The sequence below is a fragment of the Oncorhynchus mykiss genome, chromosome 4, assembly GCF_013265735.2.
Source record: "Oncorhynchus mykiss isolate Arlee chromosome 4, USDA_OmykA_1.1, whole genome shotgun sequence".
NCBI lineage: Eukaryota > Metazoa > Chordata > Actinopteri > Salmoniformes > Salmonidae > Oncorhynchus > Oncorhynchus mykiss.
The window spans coordinates 42,794,494-42,795,554 of NC_048568.1; the positions used below are offsets into that span (position 1 = coordinate 42,794,494).

Consider the following 1,061-nt stretch of genomic DNA (forward strand, 5'->3'; position numbering starts at 1 on the left):
ATAATTCAGGGGCCCTATAGCGTTGTATGCACATTACAATGACTGTATAAAGGAGCAGAGGAGGCCAGACATGTAGATATGTTCTGTTGGGTTCTTTCTTGTAGAAGCCTTTTTTTCCCCGAGGAACCAAGGAGAAAGAGTAGTATGTAGGCAAGTCTATGAGGATGAAGGCAAAGTCCGTGAGGTCTTGTCCCGACCGTGCCCATACCATAACCAAAACCATGCCAAAACACCGTTGCACCCCACCCCACCCCACCCCACCCGTCTCAGGATCAGTTTGTGTCTCTATCGGTCCCATATCGTCATCTTGGTCAATCCATTGGCCTCTCGTTTTGTCTCGTTTCATCAGTCTGTCTGTTTAAATCCATGTATCTCTCTATGGCAATGCCACAAGTCCTTAACAGACAAGAGGACCGACGTAAATAAGTGCAGTCAGATGCAGGAGTCTATTTCTACTTCAAACTCTGTGAGGTTTCCATTGCCGTCCTCTTGTATTAATGAACCAGTCTCGGGGCTGAATCTCGGACTGTGCTGTGAAAAAGTCCTTGTACTCTTTTCACACCGCTGTGCCGACCCGAAACAAACTGTCCTGGCTTTGATATTTTCTTATCTTTTCACATGGTCTTTTTTAGCTTTAGGTTCCAGGCAGCAACTCGAGTAGATCTGTGTTGAGTAAACATGGGCCAACCAGGCCAATCTCACTACGTCATGGCTTGGTTCAATCAGGGCTGCATCTCGTACTATGGACATGTAAGGATGTAGAGATGAAATTTCCATGTGTTCCTCGAGCGTTACAACAATAACTTTTAAACGTTGACATTAGTCCTGGGGGGGGGGGGGGGGGCTTTGACAGAAGCATTGAATGATGACTTTGAGTTCACCGTCAGATCTGCATCTCGTATTGTCCCTCAGTGGCGATGAAGAAGTCATTGAGAGTTTCCTGCAGGTGTTCGAAGGTGGGCCGTTCCTCTGGTCTCTCCTTCCAGCAGGTCATCATGAGGTCATATAGTTCCTCAGGACAACCCTCCGGACAGGGCATCCTGTAACACCTGTCCAGGTTA

General features: G+C 47.4%; 1 protein-coding gene across 1 annotated transcript in view; it reads right to left on the reverse strand.

Annotated features, from left to right (window-relative positions):
• Positions 1-833: 833 nt before the first annotated feature.
• Positions 834-1,061, reverse strand: part of blk (BLK proto-oncogene, Src family tyrosine kinase) — a 38,595-nt gene continuing 38,367 nt past the window's right edge. Inside the window, exon 13 of the mRNA XM_036976393.1 lies at positions 834-1,061. This exon is cut by the window's right edge and continues 25 nt beyond it. Coding sequence (XP_036832288.1) covers positions 884-1,061 — 178 coding nt within the window. The 3' untranslated portion in view covers positions 834-883.